The sequence below is a fragment of the Pelodiscus sinensis genome, chromosome 22 (assembly GCF_049634645.1).
Source record: "Pelodiscus sinensis isolate JC-2024 chromosome 22, ASM4963464v1, whole genome shotgun sequence".
Classification (NCBI taxonomy): Eukaryota; Metazoa; Chordata; order Testudines; family Trionychidae; genus Pelodiscus; species Pelodiscus sinensis.
In genome coordinates, this window is record NC_134732.1 from 20554851 (window position 1) to 20580321 (window position 25471).

A 25471-nucleotide genomic window follows, 5' to 3' on the forward strand; every position below is an offset into this window, starting at 1 on the left:
ACAACTCTTTCAAGAAGCGCTGTTGCTCTCTAGAAAAGGTCATGCTTACATTCAAACCTGTGTTTTAATTTTTTTTAAGTTGCTTGATGGGGAAAATCCTTGATGGAGCAAGCCTCTAGGTGCCATTTGGGAAACAAAACTGTTACTGCTCCCTGAAAACATGTCGTCCTCGGGCCGTTGGCTTGTCTTTGTAAGCAGCTAACACTCCATTAACGTTTTTCCCGCTAGGTCATCCTGTTTCAATACTGACAGCGCGAACTCTTCCTCATCATCTGTCTATGGCCCTCCCACCACCGCTGCCCCTCAGCCGCTGAAACACGGTGTCCGATCGAAGGCAACTCGGATCCGTCACGCAGGAGAAACTCAACTCAGCATTCTGTTCTTTGCACCGACAGCATCTGACAACCAATGCTCTCACCTCCCAGCAGTGCTGCCGGCCTGTGGAGTGCATTGTTCCCGTTTTCGCTTGTTTCTTGTGGACCTGCAGAATGTCAGTGAGTCCCTGAGGCACTGCCACGCACAGCCCAAATTAGTGACCCTACTGCCACCGTTCCTTCCTGCATCATGGACCAGGAAAAGATCATTACAGGCTGAGCCAGAGGTATTATTGATTATTACCTAACGAAACAGAGAAAGAAGATAGCAAAGTGCATGGGCCTGAGTCTGACTTGCCCCCGTGTAACATTGTTGATTCCAGTAGGTTACGCCTGATGTACATAAGTGTAAATGAGATCTGGATCCAGTTAGCTCAGTCACTTATCACACGTTGAGCCAAATTCACCGCTGGTTGTAACTTGACTGAAGTTAATAGAGCTATGCCAGCCAGAAATATGGCCCTTCATCTTCAAAGAGCTTGCGAACCACTAATCCGTTAATTCTCCCTGCAAGGTAGGTAACTAAACCTCCTTCTCCCCATTTTACAGGTAGGAAGGTTGAGAGTGAGGTGGATGACTTGTGCAGGCTCTCAAAGGGAGGGGGTGTCCCAGCCATGATTAGTGCTCAGAGGTTCCTGACTGCCATGCCTGTCCTCGGCATGCTAGATGATCCTCCATTCCCAGGACCATCAGCTGTATCTTGGTTTCCTGGCAGCCTGTAGCTTGAAGCTGATTGTAGCTGCACCACACTGCTAGCCACTGTACCCATGGGGGCTGGGAAATGATACATTTTGCTACTAAAAATTCCAAATGAAAGTTGTGTCTTAAATACATAAGGCTGGACGCACTCTGGCCCAGACCCCAGGAGAAGAACCCTACCATAAGACTGGCCAGACTGGGTCAGATTAAAGATGCATCTAGCTCAGAGTCCCGTCTGCTGACAGTGGCCAATACCAGATGCCCCAGAGGGAGGGAACACAACAGGTAATCCTCATGTGATCCCTCTCCATTTCCAGACAAAAAGTCTAGCAAAAGTTTAGCCAAGGAAGAACTGTCACACGGTCTCTGTACACCAGGGCTCCACTGGGGGTGTAGCTAACCTACTTCCCAACACAACCGAGCACTGTCCAACTGGAGAACGGGGAGGACTCAGCATTTCCCTTATGCAGCCTCCGCTAGCTGGACTCCTGGTGGCCTGGCAGCTAGGTAAATCTGTCCCTGCTTGGTGGGATTCCCACGCGTCAGTCCTCATCGCTCATCAGCCTCTGCTGGCCCCAGGGCTTGAGTATCGGCTCCCCTGCCCCAGTGGTGGGTAAATCAGGACTGTAACTTTAAATCCTCAGCATTACATTTTCAGTATAGCTAGAGTTGAACTATTTTAAGTTGCATCCACGGGCCTAGTAGGAAGAAGTGACGACTGAGGCCACGCAACAGCCAGGCAAGGCCAGTGTGTGATTTTTTTTTTTAAGGCCATGCTAGTAGATCTGGCAACTTCTTTTATACGATTACCTCAGTCTTTTTGTTGTAGCCCATTTCTGGTGCTTCTCAGTTACTCCTGCCTAATGCTCATGGAGGGCCGGGGAGAGACGGGGAGCATAGAGCTCCATCAGCCACTCGTCAGCCTACGGCCCTCTCTGCTGAGTGCTTGCTCTCACGAGCAGTCTCATTGCAACCACAGAGTTCGGGCTCAACAGCCTGCCAGAACCAGGAAAGAAACCCTGCAAAGATCCTTCCTAGAGAGTAATAATAAAGGGGCAACCAATGCTTGAACCCCCCCTGTCTGTTTACCCCACCCCACTGTAACAAAATCTCTCTCCTGGGTGTGCTCCCGCCAGCTTTGCTGGTGCGATTGGAAGGCAGCTTGTCCAAGGATGTGAGGATGTGTCCTGCTGGTCCATGTGTGAGACCCATCCCTTTCTGTGGCTCATCCACAGAGACCGAGTCCACCGCTACGCTGCGCAGCTGGCTTTCCAGCTCACGCTGCAGAGATGCCTGCGTTTAGGTGCCTGGTTCAATCTCGCGGCAGTCGCACGAAGCCTTCATCCTGCCACTAGACCAGGAGGATTTCCAACACTGCAACATCTTTCCTAGTTGGGGTCCCGTAGTTCATTCTAACAAATCCGTGGGCGGCGCGGGTGAAGGCCCAGCTGAGGAAGGCAAGTCCCATCCCCGCCTCTTCCACTCCAAGGGCCTGCCCCTTCCCACCCGGGAGCCAAGCCCCATCCAACCCCAGCCTGATTCTTCCAGGCGACCTGGAGGGTTGGAGCTTCCCCAGCCTTCCCCGGCTGCGGGGTATGCAGGCAGTTTTGGGAAGGCTGTGCCTTCCCTTGTCTACATTACTCGCCACCCATGAATCAAGCCTCCTGGGCCTGGAGGTCTAGTTCACCATGAGCAGGTGTTCACTGAAGGACAGCGCAGAATGAGCAGATGTGGCTTTCTGTTGAGCAAACACACCCCGCGAGATGTGCCGAAATAAGGAGCCAGCGCGCCGCGTTGCATCCGTTCGTTGTTACAATAACTCAGCTAAGCTGACTGTACCCCAGAGCTAGCAGTGTTAGCCACACTTTAACACTGGAAAGGGCAGAAGTTAGAAGTCCATAAAATACGATTATTCACCTCCTGACGGATTAATAATAGTTTCCATTCAATTCAACCAGTCATGAGACTGGTGTCTACCCATTTGCATCTGCAATCTGATTGGTTCCCTGTGTTCCAGAACTCAGTATTATTGCCTCTCTGTGGAGGTGCATGGGAAAAACGTGCATCTGTTTTCAGTCAATCGGCCAGATTTTTTTTTCTTTTTGTGCGTAACAACAAGCGAGAGAACCGGGCAATGGCTTTTTGTTCACTGTAGCTGAGCATTCGGGTTGCTGGTGTGTCACAGCGAGGGTGCAGTGAGTGGGTCTGTGTCCACATGACATGGCACTGATGGCGACACTTTCTTCCCCCCCTCTTTGCTTGCGCATTCTAATGACTGTTTTTGTTGTGGCACTAGTGTAATACAGTGATGGGTAGCTGTTCAGTTTGACTGTGAGGATGAGACTCCAGACTGTAGTTTGACCCTCATGCCATGGTAACTGTGATTTCTACAACCCTGTTTTATTGAGGGAGACAGAGGTTGGATGCCTTTCCCCTTTGTCTCGGCAGCATTATGGAGGGAGATGGCAGAATATATCTGCTACACAACTACTTTGTTACTGATCCAATTTGACTTGTAATATGTACTGTAAATCAAAGTTTTTAACTGTTACCATTGACAGGATCAGAATGCAAAGCACAGGGCTCACGTGTAGACATTTCTGACCAAATATATATCATGTAAATGGAGTCACCACTAGCTGTGTAAAGAGTATTGGACTGTATAACCCACGCTCAAGGAAGATGTCCTCAGTAAGTAGCCACAAGCAGCTTTGCTAACTCAGAGATCAGACTCTGATGCATTAAGCCCAAATTGTTTGGAAGAACTGGAAGCAATTCAGCTTGTGCAGTTTTGGAGCTAATTATTGTGTATGGAAAATACTCAACTGTACCAAGAATGTAAGAAATCCTCTAATTTATTCAATACTTTGTTTCACAATGCATTTCACATTGACTATTGCCATTGAACAAAACCTTATCTCAGGTCATTCGCATTCATCTCCTTTCTGTAGATTTTTTTTTTAAAATCCTTCTCATTTATTTAGTTTATTCAATAATTGCCAAATGGTTATGGTGCAGTGCTGCAGACTCGGTGTACTATAATTTTCTAGTGGCTATGTACAAAAAATGTTCTCGATTAAACCCAATGAGGATAGCCAGTGAAAGATGAACTTTCCACTAGAATTTAATATGATAAATAAATCGGATGGGGAGAGGGACTGAAAATGGAGTAGTTTAAAATGTTATTCCAAAAAAATTTTTTTTGCTCATGGTGGTTAACCCCGATGCCCTAAATCCTGCACTATTGCTGTCACTGATCTATTCAGACCTTGTAATAAGAGGCCAACTATAAACACTTTTCAGAGTTTTATTTCGAAAGCAGATCATTTTGTTGTAGCATGTTGCAGTTACGCAGGTCTTGGCTACAATGGTTAAAAAATCCTTTTGAATGAGTGGACGGTCAAGACTAATATTTATTGAAAAAACAAAAACTAAATTGTAAGCACTTTTTTGTAAAACCAATGTCTGTTTTGTTACATACTTTTAATGTTGTGCTTTGTAAATGTCTGATTTGTGTAATAAATAAAGTTAATGCAAGTAGAAGTGCTGGCACTTACATCAAGAAAATGATGTAATTCCATTTTATTTGATTTTAAAATATTTCCTGGCTTACTAATCAAACAGCAACCCACCCAGTTTTTCTTTTATTATTTTGTGAAAAGAGAGTTCAACAAATGTTCCTGGTAAATGGATATAATTTCCTAGTTGGCAAACCAGTCATTAAAGAATAACTATAGTGTACGTTATTACAACGATCAATCAATATCAAAGTACTGAGCAAAAGAAGGGTAAAGAAAACACACCAAGACAGCTAACTAGGACCTGGGGAAATAATGCTAAGATGGAGCTGAATGCCTTCAGCACTGAATTTGAGGCAGTCTCTTTAGTAAATGGTTTTGCACGTTGAGGCTTAATAATATGTATATATTGATCCTACCACATGGCACACCTCTCGGGAATATTAGGGTAAGTATAGTAAGCTTATTTCCATGTGAACGTTGTTGATTAAATGATGGTTCCAATTTTATTATGCTAACAAAGGCTACAAAAACTACATTCACATAATGGTAGGGGCTGAGCTAAATCCACAAAGACATTCAAATTTAAGGATGAATCAAATGATGTGTTTTCCAAAATCAGGGGAGAAGCTAAAGCTGTGTTCACTCTTTAGATTTATAGCCAGTTATTTCATCCCAGCCTTTCCGGCAGGTGCGAATGATCCATTCGTGTTCATCATCATCTGAAAGAGAGAAAAAGAAATTGTCAAATTTTACAGATTCAAATCTGCTCTCTGCACAGAGGAGCCCAGATCAGACAGGTTTTCTTTGAGGAAAAAACGTATTTTAAAAATATGTCTTGCTTAGCCAACAGATCCGGTGTACAATTTTGTTGGCATTCACCAAGATTAAAAGATATATAACAGACAGAAGTGAGACAGGATTTATGGTAATAGATCTGATCGTTAGGCCATTTGATCAAATTAACTGTTTGGAATGCATGCAAAAAACTGTAAGGCTTCCTTCTATTCAGTATCATTTCTGATGGCTCATGGTCATTTACAGAAGCTACAAGAACCAATAATGAGGACATAGAACTTTAGTGATGTTGGTGTCAAGTTTATGAAAACTGCAATTAATGAAAAGTCCAGAGTCAAAGTCCTGGTTCATTTGAGGTTTTTTTTACAGCTTTTCTTCCAGGATTGTTATACAAAAATGCCACATTATAACAGAGAGCAACAAGCTGAGGTACCAGCTGATAGTAGTACTTCAGGCAATCTTCTGCATTTCTCACAATTATTCAATGTCTGTCATGTTACGTGACAATGTAAAAAGTGTAAACCAAAGAGGCAATTTGGAGAAAACATCTATCCAGCAAACTGTCAATAGAAATATTTTGAACAATTACAGAAAATCATAATTAGAGTCTGTCACTTGAAAGGACTAAAACAGCTTGTCCGAAAAACCTGTTTCACGGACTTTTATTTGTATTGGGAACTGACAAAAAATCTGTGTAGTAGATCAGTTAAAAATATGATATTGCTTTAAATGGCACCAGTATCTATTTTCTTATTCCAGTGAAACATACTGTAGCGGAGCTACTTTTGTCTACTCTCATCTTTACAAATTCTGATCAACCTTTACAATTTGTGCTTCTCACCAACGTGGTTCCCAATGTCAAGGGCTCTTTAGCAATGCAATCCGCAGTGCTTACCTGCAAGAACATACTGACCTTGTCAATGATAGATTTTAAAAAAAGAAACATGGTGTTAGTGAGGAATCAGCTATTGAAGGGAGACTCTTGATTATGAGTTGGGCCTTGCCTATGTTTATATAGCAACTCTGAAATTTAAAAAGTCATATAAATGCAGCAGCACTGATCTAAGCAGGAGAGACACAAACAAAGGGTATATAGCAAAAGAGGGGCCCTTCATTAAAATTTTAGTTTTGTTCTTAAGTCCCATTGACTTCAGTGGGATCAAACCCCATCTGTTCTTGTCTTTTCCTTTGTCACCTTCCTTTTTCTTTCCCTGTTTCCCTTTCCTTTTTTCCCTGCCACCTATCTTTTTTCGTTTACGGTCAAATGACACAAATGCAAGCACTCCCGTTCTGGGGGGGGGGCTGTCTCAAGTCTCAACGGTGACACTTGTCACACCATCCTCTACAAACAGCAGCCAGAGATGCTTAGGAATCAGAGGTTCCCCCCAAGGGCACGCTACTGTGTGTTACTCTTCTGCACACACACTACTTCAGAAACAAAGCCACTATCTGTGCTTGTCACCGCTCGCACCCCGGGATGATGTTTTGTAAAAGCTTTCTCGGCTATGAACGGGGCTGGGAAAAAATGGCAGTATTACCCGTGATCTCTTTCGTCAGCTTAGCCTGTAGATGTGCTTTACTTGCTACCACACGTGACAGCGATGTCATTTTGGTAAGAGACCCCAAGTGGATACTCATCTTTCTTTGTCCACCTGAGCAGGTATATGACAGATCTTTTGCTCTATTCCCTGGTATAAATGCAACATTAATAAAACACCCAATTATAGTGTCCTTTCTGTCTGTCTCAAAAGAAAGAAGCCAGGAGAAAATAAGCACGACTAAAAAAATGCCTTTTTTTAAAGGATGACTAAAAAGAAGAGGAAAAAACAGTGAGTTTAAGCTCAGACACTGAAATCCTGAGGGAGACATATTGCACTGAAAGCTGTGATAGAACAGCAACGTTGTCCTCTATAGATATGTCTGCAGTGCAATTAAACGCCTATGGCTGGCCCAGGCCAGCTGACTCGGGTTTGTAGGCTTGGACTGTCGGGCTATAAAACTTCAGGGTAACTGTTTGGCCTCACTGGAGTCCAAGCTGTGAAACCCTGCAAGGGGAAAAGGTTCCAGAGCCCAGGACTGGGAATACTCAATAAATCATGGGAAAGCTGTAATTATTATGCATGTCAAATTCTATTTCTGCAGTCCAGATGCTCCGATAGTATGGAGAGGAGGCAATGTAAGTACTTAGATGAGCTACAGTGTCTGGACTCTTCGGCTAAGTCTACACTGGCACTTTACAGCACTGTCACTTCTGACTTGGGGTGTGTGTGTGTGAAACCCCTCCCCCCCCCCAAGCACAGCAAGTGACAGCGCTGTAAAGCTCCAGTATGAACCAGGCTACAGCATGCTGTTAGTTACTCCCCTTGTGGAGGTGGTTTGCAGAGAGCGTTGAACCCTGGTCTACACTAGGGCTTTATTTCGAAATAACGCCCCCCCTTAGGTCGAATTAATAAGTGGAGCATCCACACTACAAGCCCGTTATTTCAAACTCTGTACTCCTGCTTTCCTTGGGGAATAACACTACTTTTGAAATAGTTATTTCGAAATAGCAGTCGTGTGGACACTCCGGTGCTGCTATTTCGAAATAACTACTCCCCAGAGTAATTCAAACTAATAATTCCTGGAGCTCTACGTCAAGGTAGCGCATCCATATTAACAGAGCCTGCCTCAGACTAATTTCGAGGCTTCCTTATAGTGTGGACACACTATTTCAATTTTGTTATTCCATTGATGTTAGTTATTTGGAAATAGTTTCCTAGTTCAGACATGCCCTGAGAGATCTTTCTCCCAGCACTCATGCCATGGTCATCCTTTCAGTTTAAAGTGCTGCTGTGGCTGCAATGTAAACTTTTACGTGTAGACAAAGCCTTTGTGTCTATGTGACTATGCACCTCTTTGACGTAAGAGCTGTTACTTTGGACTTGCAATAATGGCAAGAAAATTAAATTGTCTGTTTCTGCCCAAGTGAAGTCATCAGTCAAAAACAAAACCCCACTCGCAAAACACCACCTGTCTCCATGGCTTCCTTTGATAAGGATCGGATTGCTTAGGTGAGTGGCATGAAGTGAGCAAACTGCCTTCGTGGCAACAAATCTGCATTGGTCATGTAATTTGGGTGCTCAGCTGACCAATATAGAATCATAGAATACTAGGACTGGAAGAGACCTCGAGAGGTCATCGAGTCCAGTCCCCTGCCCTCATGGCAAGACCCAGTACTGTCTAGACCATCCCTGATAGACATTTATCTAACCTGCTCTTAAATATCACCAGAGATGGAGATTCCACAACCTCCCTGGACAAATTATTCCAGTGTCTGACCACCCTGACTGTTAGGAACTTTTGAAAGGAAAAATATGAAAGGCACAAGCTGTGTTTGACTTTAGTTCATGAGTTTTCAACAGGAGGATGGTCCATCCAGATTAATGCAGCAGCCAGGAAAATGTAAGTTTCAATAGAAGACGTGCACCGGAGCTTTTTCTTCTGAGGATTTTAGACTCTCAGCCAGACCCAGCACCACACTAGCTCAGCTCTTGCAGGGATGTGAGTCTGTGCACAGTAAGTAACAGCAAATGAGCATTGATAAAGACCATGCACAGTTTTCACAAAGTCTGAATTGTAAAGAGATGTCCCAACGGAGCCAGTTATTACCACTTTGCACTTGGAATAGAAAGGAGTGCTTGCCTGGTGAAGGGACTACAGCGCACTGCCTACATTAGGGAATCCTCAGCGTAATTCAGAGGAATATAGCAATTACCCCACTGGAGCCAACCTGTAATCCATTTTACTATTGTATCACTGTGGGGTTTAGGACTCCCAGTCACAGCCTAGGACTCTCATTTAGATATTGGTTTGTGTCTAGAATCCACCTAAGCTCTTGCCCGCAATAATGTTTTGTGGCAATGTGTTCATCCAGTTAACGAGGCACAGGATAGAAAATCATTTCTTTGGATGACTTAAGCAGAGAAAAATACTTGAAGTAGCCTTTCACTTTCATTGCAGGTCTACATGCTTTGCATTATGGGGAAAGAGTAAACAGGAGCGACTGATCTGCCTCACCCGTACACCATTGTTTTATATACTTCTACCAGGTCCTCTCTGATTTATCTCCTCTCCAAACAAAACCACTGTCACCTTTCTATATTTCTGATCATATTAATCACTCATCCAGGGATACCTTCTGTGTCTTTTTTGAGCGTGGTGACCAGAAGTTAACATTTTATTCTTGGTGAGGGTGTCTCAGAGGCTAGCGTATTTTCAGTATTATTTTCCAAACTCTTTCTTATGCCTCCTAACAGGACAGTCACAGCTGAGCTGCATTAAAAAGAGAAGCTTGCTGAAAACCGCGTACGGAGAGAAGCACTAACCCCCGTCGAAAAGAAAGTGGAAATGAGCTGTCAGGGCACAGGCTGCAAACCTCCGCTCATGCCCATGGTCCCGTGGACTTCCAAGCGTTGTCTTTGATGGAACTACACCCTGGAAAAATGGGTAAAAAGCACCCACCGGAGCCACAAAAAGACACAGGGGACTCCATCTCCAAATAAAGGACCTTGACAAAATAGCTGGAGCCTCCTGGACTATTATCCAACTGGTGGGCAGCACACAAATACTCCTTAGACTAAGGTAAGGCAAAATGAAAGACCCTATTCAGGATGGCTAGAGGAACCACAAAAATATAGATCAGAATGGCTCCAAGGATTAGCTGCGTGTAAAGAGGCAGAGAAATATTAGAACATAAAGAGTTAAGCTATGGTTAAACATACTTTTGCCATGCTAAAGAAGACTGGTTGATAATTACTGTAGTTTTAGGGCTATTTGAATCAGTGCAGCTGCAACCTCTTCAGTAGTAACCCCTGAAACAAGACAAACTGGGTTTATTGTACTGAACAAGTCTTAAAGCTCCTCCCTGATTGTTAATAATTGGCAGCAATGGACTTAACAGCCTCTTGACTACCCTTTTTACACTCTACCTGACTGTGCAGCTAACAATTTAAATCACAGATGCCGATCCTTCTTTGTGGCAGCTGCTTGTTAACTACACGTCCCCCTTTTTCTGTCGCTGGCGGCTTCCATAACCCTGCAACACCAGGGTTAGGCTGGAGAATCACATTTCATCAATATTTAAAATGGAATTAAACCTTGATGTTTGATTAAAGCTACCATATAGCTTGTTGTAATTACTATTTTACAAACTGCGATTGTTTGAATATGTTAATTTGATTGTCTAAGCACATCTTCACCTTCAGAAGTAATTTTCCTTAAAAAAATTTTTTAAATACAAACTCTTTAATCAACTGTAAATTATCACCGGGGCACAATTAGGTAGTATGTGGTTCTTCATATTGCGTGTGGAATTTTATTTCAGCTCATTCATCTTTAAAAGTTCATTCTTTCTCCTTTTTCCTTGGTGGCCTAAGTAAAATATACATTCATGAAATATATTCTGCTAAAACAGGTTACTTTCAGGTTCAAATTTTGAAAATAAAGGAAACTGCTTTGCAATAAAACATTATAAAATCCAAGGAGGCCAAGTTTGCATAATAAATATGTTATTTTTTCTAAAGTTAATTAAATCTAATAATTTGCACATAACATATTTGTTGAAGTCTTGAGGCAAAGGAGGTGGTGCTGGATGAGCCATTAAAATACCTAATTTGATTCTTTTAAATGATTTTTGGTCTTTTTTACATTTCCATCCAAACTGTGATACCCTATCTTGCAGTCAGCTACAAGCCAACAGCAGGCCTTCACCGCTCCGCCAAACCCTATCTGGATCTTTCTATAAGCTCCAAAAGCATAATACTTGGTGACTAGTACAAAGAGAAAACCATGCACTGTTCCCTTATACATCCTATATGTTAGACCTTGATTATCTGCATCTGTGTTAGCGCCTGATCCTGCAGCCCTTCACCACAAGAGTTGTCTCTCTGCAGTTAATGTGACTACGAGCATAAGAAAGAGCTACTTGCCTTGAGCAAAGGTTGCAAAAGGGAGCCTTGCATTGTTTGCTCCTTGGAGCAGAAACTGGGTCTTCTTCTAATCTATGTCAGTGCCAAGTATACTCTCAGTGCTCCATAAATAACAACAGCTGTTCATTCTCTCACATACCTGACTCCTCCCACCTCCCGTGGTGCAGTTTATCATGTTCTTCCATTCCGCAATTATAACCATCTGTGATAGTATCACAGCCATCACCTTTACTAGCCCACTTTTAACTTCCACTGCCCCTCCCCAGAATCTCCAGCATCCCCTTCCTTGCCTCACCTAACCTCAACAACATCCATGTTGGCAAGAAAATGGAAAATATGTATCCAATTAACCTTTACTTCCACACGCACATTCTCACCCTTCCATTTCCATGTAATTGCGTAAATCCAAAATGGCCTCAAAATGAACTTTCCATCTCCTACAAAACCTGCTTTCACATGTACTGTCTAGCTGAACACAAGTCCCTATACTGTTTGTATCAAAACTTTCTAACTGGATTCTCAATGGGATGGCTAACACACAAACAAAGTTGTTGTTCTTGGCATGCTGCTATTTGGAATTTAAACCTTCACAGGTTTCAAAGCGATAATTATATTACGCCCAGGAAACCACAATGAACAATATATCAGCAAACGGCTATGGTTGTTTCAATGATTGCAGTAATTTAGTAATGTGATGCATCTATTAATATTAACACCGCGTTAGCCATGCTAGCTACAGCAGAGAGGGCTAATCCTACTGGTTAATAATCTGCTTTATTGAATGGGGTAAATTGACAAGTAAAACTTAGAAGCCAGATTCAATGTTAAAAATGCTCGCTAGGTTACGTAGAACAGAGCTCTCAATTATAGCTGTAGCCTGCATAGTCTTTTGCTGCAAGGAAGACATAAGTATGTATTTTGCAGTCATGTCCAAAATGTGCTAGATGCTTTCACAGGGAAAACATAGTCCCTGCACTACAGAACATGCAATCTAAAAAGGCCCAGTCAATGAAGGGTGGGGGAAAGAGATGCAACCTTAGGCTATGTCTACATTACCAGGTTACTTGGCAATAAATTATTTTGAAATAATAACTCCTGAAATAACTATTTTAAAATAAGCTTATTCCTCTTCACAAGCAGGAGTTATTATTTCCAAATAATAGGCTTGGTAGTGTGGTGCTTGCCTTGTTATTTCGAAATAAAGGGAATCATTTCAAAATAACTCCCCAGTGTAGACATGCCCAAAATGAGCAGTGTGATGATAGGTACAGAGCTACTTCATTGCACAAAGTTAGGGTATTTTTTTTCTGTGTTAAATACACTGAATTCTGCCCCCCCATGCTCCCATCAACAGTTTGCCCCCTTGATCTGGCCCCACAACAGCCCCCAGCATCAATCCCAGCAATCTTATCCCCATGCTTCTTATCTGGGTTCCTTCTCACTGCCCAAATAAGCAGTTTGTTTGTAAGGGTGTGTCTAAACTACATGGCTCCGTCAGTGGAGCCATGCAGATGAGTGTACTCGGCAAAGGGAAATGAAGCAGCGATTTAAATAATCGCCGCTTCATTTACATCAAAATGGCCGCCACGCTGTGCCTTTATGCCTCGTGAAACGAAGTTTACAAGATCTGATGACAAAGGGTCTGGGGTTGGATGATCCACGTCTAGACTACCGCGCTGTGCTGACAATCAGCTGATCGGCACAGCGCGGCGGCCATTTTGACATAAATGAAGCAGCGATTATTTACATCGCCGCTTCATTTCCCTTTGCCGAGTACACTCATCTACATGGCTCCATCAATGGAGCCATGTAGTCTAGACACACCCTCAGGGTACATCTACACTGCATGCTTATTTTGAAATAAGGTATTCCAGAAGAAATACTCTGAAATAGCTTATTTCAAAATAGCACGTCTACACTGCAGGGAAGCCTCAAAATTAGTCCGAGGCAGGCTCCCCAATGTAGACTTACTATCTCAATTTAGAGCCCTAGGAGGCACTGGAAAGGAATAACTTAGAATGGCGCTGGAGAGGGGCTATTTCAAAATAGCAGCAGTGGAGTGTCTACACATGCCTTATTTCGAAATAGCTGTTTCAGAATAGGCATTATTCCTCACAGAATGAGGTTTACAGATTTTGGAGTAAGCCATCCATTATTTCAAAATTATTTCAAAATAATGGAATGGCTGTGTAGACACTCACATTGTTATTTCAAAATAATGCTAGTTATCTCAAAATAACAGTAGATGCACCGTAGGAGAAATAAGTGAGCTCAATTAATATGTTACTTGGTAAGTTTTTGCTAGTATTGCAGAAGATGCCCTTATTCCAAAGTCAATTGTAGTTATGCATTATTTGGTAAATGTCGTTTATCAGCTAGGCATTGCACAACACACACTTTGAGATAAGTTCTGCCACAAAAAACTCAGGCTGTGTCTACACTGGGCCACTTATTCCGGAAAAGCAATGACGATCTACTGTAAAATTGTCAGTGTTTTTCCGGAAAAACTATGCTGCTCCTGTTCGGGCAAAAGTCCTTTTCCGGAAAAACTGTTCCGGAAAAGGGCCAGTGTAGACAGCACAGTAGTCTTTTCCGCAAAAAAGCCCCGATCGCAAAACTGATGATCGGGGTTTTTTTCCGGAAAAGCGCGTCTACATTGGCCACGGACGCTTTTCCGGAAAAAGTGCTTCTCCGGAAAAGCATCCTGCCAATGTAGACGCGCTTTTTCCGGAAATACTTATAACGGAAAACTGTTCTGTTTGAAGCATTTCTGGAAAAGGGTGCCAGTGTAGACGTAGCCTCACAGTTTAGAAAACAGTCACAGGAAGATGAGAGAAGCTAGGAGATCCAGAGGAAGGGGTTTATAATAACAAATATTCTGTCCATCTTATTCACCTAATATTTTCCATATTTTCTGTCTGGGGGCTTCCTGGAAGTGGGGGTTTGGAAGATGGAGGATGGAACATTAGGGAATAGCGTGAGTATGGGGCAGCCCAGAAGAAGATAAATAATTGGAATAGAAGAAGGGGAAGGGGAAAAGGGACATGAGGGATAATAATAGCAGACAAGATCCAAGACACAGTTTGGAGTAAAACTGAACCGCAAGGACAAGGGAAGCAAGGGGAACAACTTAGTTGGCAGACAAATAAGATACTTTTTGCTATGGCACTTTGGCGGGATTAGAACAGAATGCTAGGAACATCAGAGAGTTCAAAAAGAGGCAGAAGGGCAGTCAAGGGAGATGACAACTTTTGTTTTAGCTGTTGGAAAAAAAGCAACAGGCTACTCACGTTCCTAAGCACTACTTTTGTGTGCAGGGATTATAGGGTTGTACGTATATGTATCTACAGACCTGAGCACAACTTTTTCTTCACGTCTGTGTCTACACTGGCACCTTTTTCCGGAAATGCTTAAAATGGAATACTATTCCGTTTTCAGTTTTTCCGGAAAAGGAGCGTCTACATTGGCAGGCTGCTTTTCCGGAAAAGCTCTTTTTCTGGAAAAGCGTCTGTGGCCAATGTAGACGCGCTTTTCTGGAAAAGAGCCCCGAGCGTCATTTTCGCGATCGGGGCTTTTTTCCGGAAAAGACTACTGGGCTGTCTACACTGGCCCTTTTCCGGAACAGTGTTCTGGAATAAGGACTTATGCCCGAGCGGGAGCAGAATAGTTTTTCCGGAATAGCGGCTGATTTTGTACAGTAGATCGTCGTTGCTTTTCCGGAAAAGCAAGCGGCCAGTGTAGACAGCTTGCAGATTATTCCGGAAAAGCGGCAGCTTTTCTGGAATAAGTGGCCCAGTGTAGACACAGCCCACCTGTCTTTGCTTGTTTTTCAGAGAAGTAAGTCTGCCAGCCAAAAGCAGATCAATGAATTGCAAACAAACTGCATTTGTCACAAAAATATGTAAAATTTAAAATTCAGTCATTTGTCAAATGATTAAAAAAACCTGCAAACAATAGACACAATTTGTTTTGTTCAGCGCCCAGAGGTAAAGACTAAGCACTTGAAATTAATTTCTGCAAAAGCTTTTTTTTTTTCTAAACAGGTCTGGATCCCATTCCTTGAAGAATATACTGATTACCAACAATTTTTCAGAGCTTTACAAAAACATTATTTCTTTTGTTGTGTGAAACACAGAATCAGCCATCTGGCAAATGCCCCAGAGCTAAAATCTTTTACACGACATATAATTCAAAATGATTAAATATACAACAGCAAATAGCTATAGCATTGCACTTGAAATAGCATGAACTTTTACTGCCGATCACAACTGATTTCTTTAGCTTAACAAGTATCCATGGAACAATTATTTGAAGAGCTTTTAAGAGTTTCAACAAACAAGGGCTAGAGCTCATCTAAATTCAGCATATTAAAACTAATAAAAAAAAGAGAAATATATAATTTATTAAATATTCTCATCTTATAAGCAGACATTCACACTGCTAGGAAACTAAGTTCAGTCTAAGGATGAAAATACCAGTCTCTGTGGCTACGTCTACACTACGAGTTTTCTTGCCAAAATATGCAAATGAGGGGCTATTTTGCATGAGTCAAAATCTCATTTACGTATTTTCTGCCAATCCGTTTTTGTACAAAAACAAGCAGTGTGGTCAGGGTTTTTTTTGCACAAAACCCTTATGCCCCAAAAAAGGAGGTATACCGATCTTGCAGGAAAAGGGGTTTTTCACAAAAAGAAAACGTCCACACTGCTTGTTTTTGCTCAAAAATCCCAGCAAAAAAACGAATCAGCAGAAAATATGCAAATGAGATTATGACTCCTGCAAATGAGCCCCTCATTTGCATATTTTTTGCCAAGAAAATTGGTAGTGTAGACATAGCCTTTAGCTACGTCTAGACTGGCATGATTTTCCGCAAATGCTTTTAACGGAAAAGTTTTTCCGATAAAAGCAATTGCGGAAAAGAGCATCTAGATTGGCACAGACGCTTTTCCGCAAAAGCACTTTTTGCGGAAAAGCGTCCGTGCCAATCTAGACGCGGTTTTGCGCAAGAAAGCCCCGATCGCCATTTTTGCCATCGGGGCTTTTTTGCGCAAAACAGTTTTTAGCTGTCTACACTGGCCCTCTCGCGCAAAAACATTTCCGGAAAAGGGCTTTTGCCCGAACGGGAACGTCAAAGCATTTGCGCAAGAAGCACTGATTTCGGACAGCAGAACATCAGTGCTTTTGTGCAAAATCAAGCGGCCAGTGTAGACAGCTGGCAAATTTTTGCACAAAAGCAGCCGCTTTTGCGGAAAAACTTGCCAGTCTAGATGCAGCCTTTATGTATATGTTTTCTGGTAAAGGGTTTTCCTTTCCCTTATCTTTTGCAAAAACATCTGTCAAAAGAGTTCCTAGGCAATGACTAGGGACTAGTCTGGAATCATAGCATTCACTCACTATCTACATCAATAGAATGGGGAACATCTGAGGAGCACAGAAGAGAAGAATGTGCAGCAAGTATAGCCTTTCTTTTCCTGCAGGAGAACATTTTTAAAATTTAACTTGCAGCCTCATAACTAGAAAGATCTAGATAGCCATATGCTTTCCCCTGTACCAATTTTGATGTCAACGAGTCACTGGTGGCTGTGACAATGAGCATACACATGTCTGCTCACACTTGGTGTTCACTAAGAACGGTATGGACAGTAATACGCTGCATGATTGATTAACACAGGATTTTCAAATAGTTATGGTTTTATTTCTCAACTGCATTTCTTCAAACAAAGCAAAGCTCACATTCCTCACTGAGTAAGCTGTGCACACCACATCCAAGGTTGATTGTTGGCTGCTTTGTGACCCAACAATAAAACCTTTCTTCTCCATAAACAATAGCCTGTTTTGAGATTCTTGGCCAAATTCTTCGCTTAGTTATACATCTGAATCCATAGTTAACCTACTGACTTCAATGAACCTACTCTGGAACTTCACTGAACCTTCCCCAATGCCGTATGCACCACCTCAGTCCTAAAGAACGAGCATGAAGAACAGAGAGTAAAACAGTATCAATCTCAAACTAGGAGAAGCAGGGCAGGGATTGTGTCAGATAAGTTAGCATCAGGAGGACAGAAGCATATTACACCAAAACCATCTTTATTTTATTATTCGGGGGGGCAGAATCATTAGTAACATTCAGTGATTCTCCCCCCTACACCTTTTTTTCCCACCGCCTCAGCACAAAATGACTTCTATTACTGTAATTTCTCTTTGGAAACTGTGCCTGTAGTGTCTATGCTCCCAGAATGCTGTAGCTCTCCTTTAACCCCGGAATTTGCTCTCCATTTGACAGCAAATCGAAAATCTCATATTTTATGTTTGTCACTGAAAAATGCAAAACTCTAGATATTCATCTTCAGGTCTTTAGTTTGGCCAGTCAATAAAAATGATGCCAGGATGAGTTCTCAAAGACTATAATCTTGTAGTAGCAGTAAGGGGTTCTAACTCCAGAATTACCAGTTTAAAAACATAAAGAACATTTCTTCTCACAAATAGGTAATTCTACATGGTCTTTAAATGTCTTCAATTTTGTGTATTAGATGATACAGGTTGTACCTCCCTTAACTGGGACACTCTGGCCCAGCAACATCCGTGGTCCATGCTGGACCATGGATGTTCTTGGACCACAGAGTCCAGGAAGAGGGAGGTCTGGCGTTGGGGCAGAGGCACCGTAAGAGGCACTGGTGTCTCAGCCGAGAGCCCGGAGTATGTGTGTTGGGGGCAGAGTGAGGGTGTATGGCTGTCATGGTGGGGAGTTCTGGCCCCAGCAGCCACGGAGCTCTAGCCTGGCTGTGACCGTGGACCTCTGGCCCCAGCCTAGGAACTCTGACCCCGTCCCCGGCCATGGAGCTCTGGCCACATTCTGGCTCCAGTGGCCGGGGAACTCTAGCCCCAGTGGCAGCCAGGAAGCTCTGGCCCAGGCCACAGAGTTCTGTCCCCGTCCCTCCGCCCCGGCTGCAGTGCTCCGGCCCCAGCCATGGAGCCAGGTGGCTGCAGAGCTCCGGCTGTGGCGCTACGGCCCCAGCAATAGTAGGGCTGGAGCTGAGGCCGGAGCCCCAGCCCGGTGGCAGCATAGCCACAAGAGGAGAGACCTTCCCTAGTCCAGCAAATCCCTTCGTTTGGGAACAGTCAGGTCCTGAGGGTGCCGGACCAGCGAGGTCCAACCTGTATTGGAAATAAAAGAAAAGATCCCAAAAGCACACTTTGGCACTCCAGCCCCACCACTGCCCCAGCACAGGGCTGGAGCACACAAAATCTACCCGGCTGGGCCCTCCTAGGCTCTGGTGTGTGCTGGGAATAGGGGAAGTGTCTTTCTCCTTCTCAGTTGGGGCCACGTCAGTGCGGATTGGTTTGTCTGGGTTGTTTTGCTTTTCACTTGTGTGCGGCCCCTGACTGATTTTCCAGTGGGTCAAAAAGGGTTCCCCGCCCTGGTTTATAGACTGAGAAATAACTGCAAATCTTTTATAACAAATTGAAATCCTCAACTATTAACGCAAGGAGAACGGAAACTATTGCTTTCGTGGCACACCCTGGACCTGCTCTCAATTACGCTAGGACCCCTTTGCACCACCTGGCAGTGAGGGGACTCAATGTAAATGAGCCTCAGGCCCTTGATATTTGTGAAACTGAAGTCCTGCTAAATGAGGCAGGAATCTCTAGGCTACTCTGTGTGTACATATTGCATTACAGAAAAGCAAACTGCAACAGATTCAAAAAGAGACTTCTCTTTTCCTTCCTAGAAAGATATTTTGATTCACTGATTGTTTGGCTTGAGTATCAGTGCCAAAGGCACAGTGCCTCCTTTCCTTGCTAGCTCAGTCAGCAATGAAGCAAGGGGCTTCACAACAAAACAGGGATGAAAGCCTGGGGCTGGAGTATCCTCAAATCCCACTCCCAGATCTAAGGAAGATGGTGTCATTTGGCTAAACCTGTCAAGCTGTTGTAAGAGCTTCCTGAATGCTTCCTACCATCTGCTTTTGATGCTTTCAAGACTTGGACAGAAGCCTGGCGGCTTTCCTGCTTTTTCCTGACCAACCTATAAAGGAATAGTTCTGGATCTGTTCCCTGTCATCCCAACCTCTTTCCTCAGTTTCTTCTGCCTCCAGCTGTTTTTTTTTTTAACTGCTGTGGCCTTGTGCCCTGAATTATTTCTCTTGGGGAAGTTAGCATTCCTCTGATGTCGAACAAGTGCTGGATCTTTCAACTGTGTTTGTGTTCTTAGCGGAAGGGTATGGCCTACATGATACATTCCTCCTTCACACCCATGTTGACAAATTTAACTTTACGCTAGGGTTGGATTCTCAAAGGAATGTTCATAGAAAAGGGATCAGCACATTCGACTGATAATCATTTTGTTAGACTGCATTCTGTGATGTGATGTTAGTGAATATTGATTGATACAATCTGTAGGCTATAGAAATAAATGTAGCTGAGGACAATGAGTTCAAAGCATACATTAAAAAACAATAAATTGAATTCCTAGGCGTTCCCGCATGTACTAATCTATGCAGGTTCCTGTGTTTTTGGAAAGCATTTTGCTTATCTTACTCATCAGTAGGCCCACTCTCGTATTTTGGATCAGTGCCATTTGTAATCATCTAAATCAGTATTTATTGAGGATTTATGAAACAGGCTAAGTACTATAGGGTATATTTTGTAGCAGATGATCTTTCCAGTTCATTTATTCTCCCCTCTTCCCTCCTCTCCTCCCCTAATGCTATATCCCAGGGTGGGGCAATCTAGGCTAGTGAGTGGACCGCATGAGTGGCCCTGCTTCATTTCGTTGAGCCGCAAGATTGTCATAGCCAAGACAGTCTCCGAAGATTTAGGGATGTTAAAATATTCTGGTAATCATGTAACCGGTTAGACGTTTACAAGCCTGGGGCGGGGGGGGAAGGTTGTACACAGGGAGCTAACTTTTAAGCCAACTCCCCATGTGTACCAGCTCCTGCAGAGCCACCTGTCCACCCCCACGCTGCTGCCTCTGATACAGAGGCAACAGCGTGGGGGGTGGGCCTATGTGTAACTGTAAAGGTTAACCAATGAGTTAACGGATACATTGGTTAACCGTTTACACGTATACACTATCACATCTCTACCCAGGCTAGTGTAGTTTTGCTAACTGTGCTTGCATACTTAGAATTTGCGGGATGTGCCAACTGAACCGTAGCAGCGCTCTGATTGGATGCAGAGGGAGCACACAGCTCTCACAGTTACTGTTGCGTGTAATCAGCCCACACCTCACTTCATGTGCCCTTGCTTTATGTGCATGTCACTTCTGTAATACCGATAGAAAAATACTCCACAGATGAAAATCAGTGGAATGTGGCAACGCTGTGCATGGCAATGATAAACAAATATTCTCATGGGCCACAGATAGAACCCCAATGGGTCACATGCTGCCCACCACTGTTATATCCAGATTTCTGAACGCTCTGAGGACTTGATCCTGCAAGGTTGTGAGCACTGACACAATCCAGCAAGGTACTTAAATATGTCCTTAATTTGAAGCAAATGAGCAGTCTCCCTGCAATCAAAGGGACTATTCTGATGCTTACAATTAAGCACATATTTAATGGATCAGAGCAGAGAGCTTGACAACTTGCAGGAATGAGCCCTTTGAAAAGATAGATCTGTATCTTGAAAATGTTGTCTTGATGGGTATCATAATGCAGAACAAGTCTTCCTTGGTTTAAATGGGAATCAAATGCATTTATTCATAGGTACCTGTGAAAATATCACATATAATTTTGAAACCCATGTGCAGGATGGGTTATACAACTTTCCTGGGAATTAACTAGCTGATATAAGCAATCCATGTTGTTTGAAATATTTTAGCTCAGTAGCTGCAGAACCTGAATATAGTTTTTTAAATTTCAATTATAATCATACATAATGGAACTTAAGTGAAACAAAGTCAACTTACACTGTACATCAAGATGAGTGAAACACGTACCTGCATTCCTCAAAAACCTGAGTTTGTAATCAACAACAACTCTGGTTTTGGGATTATAGAATCCATCACCACAGTCATAACAGCTTTCTGGAATTCTTCGGGGAGGATCTAAGTTTGTAAGCTGAGATATACCTGAAAAGACACAGTATAATTTATTACAAAAACAAAAATCCCATTTTTTTATAACTGCACTCTTTTATCAGAATAAATAATGACAATAAGTGTATATCACTGTACATCTTTATAGCACTTTCCCTCATAAGATCTCAAAACATTTAATAAATTTTACTAAGTTTAGCAGGTAATTACTTTGACCATTTTGTAGATGAGAAATTGAAGCACAGAGTGGCACACCAAGAAAACGTTCAGCATAGAAAGGAAGACAGCTTGATTCCCCTTACTCAGGGTATGTCTAGACTGCAGAGTTTTTCCGGGAGAAAAGCTCTGCTGTGTCCAAGGAATGTGTCTGTTTTTCGGAAAAAAAAAAAAAAAATTCGGAAAAGCAGACGTGGTTTTTTGGCATCCCTGTAATTAAACCTCGTTCTACGAGGAAGAACGGATGTTCCAAAAGAGGCTTTTTTCCTGACATTTGGCCCAGTGCAGACAGGCCAATTGTTGGAAAAGCCTCTTTCGGAAGAAAAGCAGAAAAAGATATGCAAATTGCAGTTCGTAATTTGCGTATCTTTTTCCGATAGAACTTTGTAGTCTAGACACAGTCTCAGCATCCTGTGATGTAGCCCATAAGACTAATACTATAAACAAGCACTGAAAACCCCAAAATGAGTACAAAAAAGTCTAGCCATGGCTTAAAGAGATGTCATTATTCAAATGTGGTATAGTACAAATAAGACTACTGCTCATTATGACAATACATTATTCAGTGATTATCATATAACTTTTTCCCTTTTAGTCATAAATGAAGTAGTAAATGTGTCTAAAAGACCATTTTTACAGGCTGGACATAAAATAAGTACATATTTTCATACCCACTGAAAATTTGTCATTTTCAAGCTACACATTTCATATACCAGGCTTTTTGTGAACTTCTGTTACTTTTTCAGGTGCTTTAGAACACTATGCAAAATTATGAGTGCAGGGTAATATCTTGGTTTTGTCCCGCCTTTCTTTAATAAAATATATCCAGAATGCAGTGAATGTTAAATCCATAAAAGACTTAATCAGATGTCAGCAATTGCTAGGTAACAACGTCCTGCCCTCATGACAAGATCACTCAGGAAGAAACTATCCACCACATTTGTCAGTGTTGTGTGGATGGATTTCTGAAACAAACCAGAATGTTCCTGCTCATGTTACTCATGTAGTTTAATTAATCTCTCTTAATAATCATAGTTGTTGGTTTAAAACTTTCCAGAGTCTTATTATCACAGACGTAACACAGTACCTGCTGGTTTTAGCCCAGAACAGATTTCTGTATAAAATCTTCTGTCGTAGCCATCACAATAATGCCACTTTTTATCTTTGAATTCAAGACCATCTGCAAAGGTATATTTCCCCTGCAAAACAAATTCAAGTGCACAACTAATGAGTATTATGAATGGAGTGAAGGATAACCATTTGTATATCCATTGCCAAAGATGCACGTTACCCAAGAATAAATAAGATATATTTTTGCTCCATATTTAAGTGCAGATGGAAATGATACCTGCAGATCCATAAGCACCACATTCAGGGCTGGCCTTACCATGAGGAGAACTGAGGCAGTCGCCTTAGGTGCCAGACTATTGGGGTGGGGGTGCCACTAGGACCCAGAGAATTGAGACCTTTCAAAGTTTTGGCCCAAGCAAGGGGGAATTTGAGCTCCCCGCCTCAGGTTTCAAAATGTTGTGGGCCGGCCCTGACCACATTCCATAACCGAATCATTTCCCTGTTCAGTGTGAAATTACTGTTGTCCTTGCAATAGGGGAAACTAACACTGAGAGTAAAAAAGCCACTAAAGCTTTCCCCCCTAAACTTTAAAGCGTACTGGCAGTAACATTTGGGAGCAAAAGGGTTTTATCTTTCTTTTGAGTACAGAGCAAGAATCAGCCTTTAGATATGATGGACATACCCCACCCAATCAGTTTCCTATGAAACTGATGGCATAGCCTCCTCATGTTTTATTCCTGTTTCTAAGCCTTCCCCATCACATTAAAAGGACTAGTAGTAATACAATACCTCTTTCAATATTCCACAGTCCCAGATTCCTTCATATTTGCTTCCATTAGGAAAATACAAGATTCCTTTGCCATGAAACATTCCATCTTTCATTGTGCCCTTATATTTGGTCTCAGTTGGGAGAGTATAGCAGCCTTTTCCTTCAATCCTATGAATGATAATCAGGAATTGTTTAAGAACACTTAACTAAATGTCCAAAAAGGCAAAACTCCACAAGGGAGGAAGAAGACCTTGTTGATTAAAAATGGACCTGGTTTACAGAGAAAGTGAAGGGAGCTATACAAATAATTTAAATAATTTACAAATGGAAGAAAAGGGAGGTTGATAGTAATTAGTATGAATCGGAAGTTATACATTATAGAACATTGATGACAATCTTTAAGCACCTTTAGAAAGGGAGGATAATAATGATTGTTATTTAGAAAAACTTAAAAAACAACAGTCTTGCAGCACCTTAGAGACTAACAAAACATGTAGATGGTATCATGGGATTTTGTGGGCACAACCCACTTCTTCAGATGAATGAAGTTATTAAAGGTCCAGTTTCTAAATAGATAGGGAATGAAGGCAGGGGAGGAAAAAGAAGGAAAAGAAAGAAAAAAAGGGGAAAGAAATAGTCAATCAGTGTCCATGTTACATGAAGCTGATAGAGAAGGCAGCTTTCATCCAACAATGCCCAAATGCATATCAAACCAGATCTACAAACAAGGTTCAATGTACCTATCATTTAACCAAAGTCATTACTGGGGTATAACAGCGCACAGCAACAGCACCCAAAAATTTAGGACGGGATGTGAAAATGTTTGCAATAGGAGCTACAAGTGCAAGGAAGATAAAACTGCAAGGAAGATACAAATGCAAGGAAGATAAAACTGAATCAGCTTTTAAAAATTTGGCCAGGAAAATAGGGCAAAAATCTCTAGGGTTTGGGTTTTTTTTTTAAAGAAAACCAATCCGCCCATAGGATCCTTAAGATGCTGGAAACAACAAATAATCCTGTGGCCCCTGAGAGATTCACAAAAACGTGGGTTTACATCTCTTCCAAACATGACGACGATAGCAGCGAAGCACCCTCTATCAGCAGGATGTGACCTTGGAAGGAAGCATGCAGCCTACTGAATCACCAACATAATTTCCTGTAGCATTTGTGCGCTATTTACAATTATTAATGGGACATTTTCTAGACTCTTGTCAAGGCAGTGTGGATGAGTGATGAATAACATAAGGCCGGTTTATCCTCACATCCCCCAGCAGCATGGTATCTTTTGCCTCATTTTACAAACAGCGACGCAGAGACGTTCAGGCCCGAAATGAGGCTCCCAAAGACGTGGACGGGTGCGCGGAGGGCTCTCCAAAAGCGCGGCGATGCCCTAACAGCCACTGATTTCGACAGGAGTCGGGACACTTGTGCGCGTCTCTAGGAGCCGAAACACCTTGAGAAATGTGGCCCCACTTGGCCAAGGCCACTGGCGGCTGTTTCGGGTGCGATCTCCGCCAGGCCTCGCTCCCCATCCCGCGTGGAGGCCCCCAGGCCCCCCTCGCCTTGCAAGGGGCCGGTGGCACACGTGGGCGTGCAAGGGTGGTGCATCTCGTGTCACACCACGGCGACGTCGGTGCCCAGAGATTTCCACGGCCACGATTGCGGGTGTTGACACTGGGGGATTTTTTTTCACACACGTGCCAGGGCCCCGCACCGTGGGGTGACGCCCCTCCCCCACCCAGCCCCCACCTGCCATGCACGTAGGGCCCCAGGTAGGTGCTGCCCGTGACCTCCATGGGATGCGCCCGGGCCTGGGCTCTGCGAAGCAGCAAAGCGTCACCATGGTAACAAGCCGGAGGGCGGGCCACGGGGAAGGAGCGGGCGGGGCCCGGGCACAAGCCCCGCCCCCAGGGACTCGGCGCGCTCGCGCCCAGGCGGCGCAGGCGCACTCGCCCCCGCCGGGCGCGCGCTGGGGCATGCGCAGTGGCGCGGGGCCTGCCGCCAGTGCTGGGAGG

General features: G+C 43.1%; 2 protein-coding genes across 6 annotated transcripts in view; one reads left to right on the plus strand and one right to left on the minus strand.

Annotated features, from left to right (window-relative positions):
* Positions 1–4610, plus strand: part of LHX6 (LIM homeobox 6) — a 53476-nt gene extending 48866 nt beyond the window's left edge. For all 3 annotated transcript variants that reach the window (XM_075905410.1, XM_075905409.1, XM_075905411.1), the window contains one exon: positions 229–4610. In XM_075905410.1, the coding sequence (XP_075761525.1) occupies positions 229–314 (86 nt within the window). In that variant the 3' untranslated portion in view covers positions 315–4610. The remainder of the gene's footprint in view (positions 1–228) is intronic.
* A 72-nt stretch (positions 4611–4682) lies between these two features.
* Positions 4683–25462, minus strand: MORN5 (MORN repeat containing 5). 3 transcript variants are annotated; one of them, XM_075905412.1, is made up of 6 exons: positions 25247–25462; positions 23477–23624; positions 22704–22815; positions 21302–21433; positions 10150–10239; positions 4683–5313 (listed from the first exon to the last, which is right to left on the minus strand). In XM_075905412.1, the coding sequence occupies exons 1-5, from the start codon at positions 25432–25434 to the stop codon at positions 10181–10183; spliced, it is 639 nt and encodes a 212-aa protein (XP_075761527.1). In that variant the 5' UTR covers positions 25435–25462; the 3' UTR covers positions 4683–5313; positions 10150–10180. The 3 variants fall into 3 exon arrangements, with proteins under 3 accessions (XP_075761527.1, XP_075761529.1, XP_075761528.1); XM_075905414.1 differs by lacking the exon at positions 10150–10239; XM_075905413.1 differs by lacking the exon at positions 10150–10239 and having other exon boundaries at positions 25206–25462.
* Positions 25463–25471: the final 9 nt, after the last annotated feature.

Bases quoted from the DNA above. Each gene is read 5' to 3' on its own strand.
- MORN5 (XM_075905414.1), bottom strand. From the start codon at position 25,434: ATGCCCCAGCGCGCGCCCGGCGGGGGCGAGTGCGCCTGCGCCGCCTGG. The intron at 23,625-25,246 runs GTCACGGGCAGC...TATCATTCATAG, and splicing joins CCCGGGCGCATCCCATGGAG to GATTGAAGGAAAAGGCTGCT. The intron at 5,314-21,301 runs GTACGTGTTTCA...TCTCTCTTTCAG, and splicing joins CAGGTTTTTGAGGAATGCAG to ATGATGATGAACACGAATGG.